We start from the raw sequence: 1,129 nt of genomic DNA on the forward strand, positions 1-1,129 counted from the left end.
TTGGTATGTAACCTGTCTACTCAGTAGGTGCCAATTTAGATGCACTGAATCGACACCAACTTGGGCGAACTGGTGGTATGTGTAGAAACAGCGAAACATTGCAAAAGCTCCTCTTTTCCCAAATTGTGTGGTGAGGAACCAGCCTATGCCCCCAATTCGTCCTGCGGAGGCAACTAGCGGCAATGACTTAAGCATGACCCCAGTTCCCCACAGCTGATTACCCTTGACTCATCCGAATTCTCCTAACAAGGTAGAAATTGGCAGGTCTATTTGGAGGAAAAAATGATCTACTAAAATCTAGCTTACTAAATATTGGTCAGATCGCAGGACTGTGCACGCACACCGCAGATCCAACAGATCACAGCGCGAGACAACAGGACCCAAGTCTAACTAAACCGTGCAAACAAGAGGGAGACGGGATCGGAGGAGATGCGTTCGCACCTAGCCGGAGCCGATGATGATGTTGTTGATGGGGATGAAGATGAGCTTGACGAATATGCCGACGAACCCCATGACGACGAACCCGATCACCGTCCGCGCCGCCACCTTGGTGAACTCTGCGCGCCCAATCAGCGTCAGATCTGGCGAAAGAGGAAAACAAACTGGATCTAGACGAGCAGGCGCGAGTCTTTGGTCCTTACCCTTGCAGTCGGGCTTGTGGCAGCGCTTGACGAGGCGGACGCTGTCCTTGGCGAACTCGTGGAGGGGGTCCACCATGGAGTCGACGGCGTCCATGGCTGCTGCCAGCGGGAAGGCGAGATCTCCGAGCCGACGACGATGACGAGGTCGCGCGCGTGAGGGGAAGGGAGGGGGGAAGCCAACGGGCGAATGGTGTGCTGTTTGGATTTGTGCTCTGGATCTGCGAGGAGGGGAGGAGGAGGCCCGGCGGCAAGCTATGGTGGGAGGATGTGGTCTGAATCGGGGAGAAGGGGGCGGGGGCAACGGCGGCGGCGGGAATGGATCTCCTCGCCGCGGCGGGATTGGGAAGGAGGGGGCAGCGACGGGGGGCCGTCGTCGTTGGTCATTGCAGGTCAAGAGCAGCGGCGCTTGGGGGGAGGCCGGCGGCGGGGTAGGAGTTGGGACGGCGGAGAGGGAGGTCTAGGTCGGGGAGGGAGATCTAGGTCGGGGA

General features: G+C 58.2%; 1 protein-coding gene across 1 annotated transcript; it reads right to left on the bottom strand.

Moving 5' to 3' along the window:
• Nucleotides 1-441: 441 nt before the first annotated feature.
• LOC147986041 (protein transport protein Sec61 subunit gamma-like) lies at nucleotides 442-771 on the bottom strand. The gene is made up of 2 exons (XM_087539971.1): nucleotides 642-771; nucleotides 442-557 (listed from the first exon to the last, which is right to left on the bottom strand). Exons 1-2 carry the CDS (start codon nucleotides 733-735, stop codon nucleotides 442-444), a joined length of 210 nt encoding a protein of 69 aa, XP_087396097.1. The 5' UTR covers nucleotides 736-771.
• Between the last annotated feature and the right edge of the window lie 358 nt (nucleotides 772-1,129).

Source organism: Triticum urartu, chromosome 2A, assembly GCF_056163025.1.
Source record: "Triticum urartu cultivar PI428250 chromosome 2A, HENAU_Tu73, whole genome shotgun sequence".
In the NCBI taxonomy this organism is placed as follows: domain Eukaryota; kingdom Viridiplantae; phylum Streptophyta; class Magnoliopsida; order Poales; family Poaceae; genus Triticum; species Triticum urartu.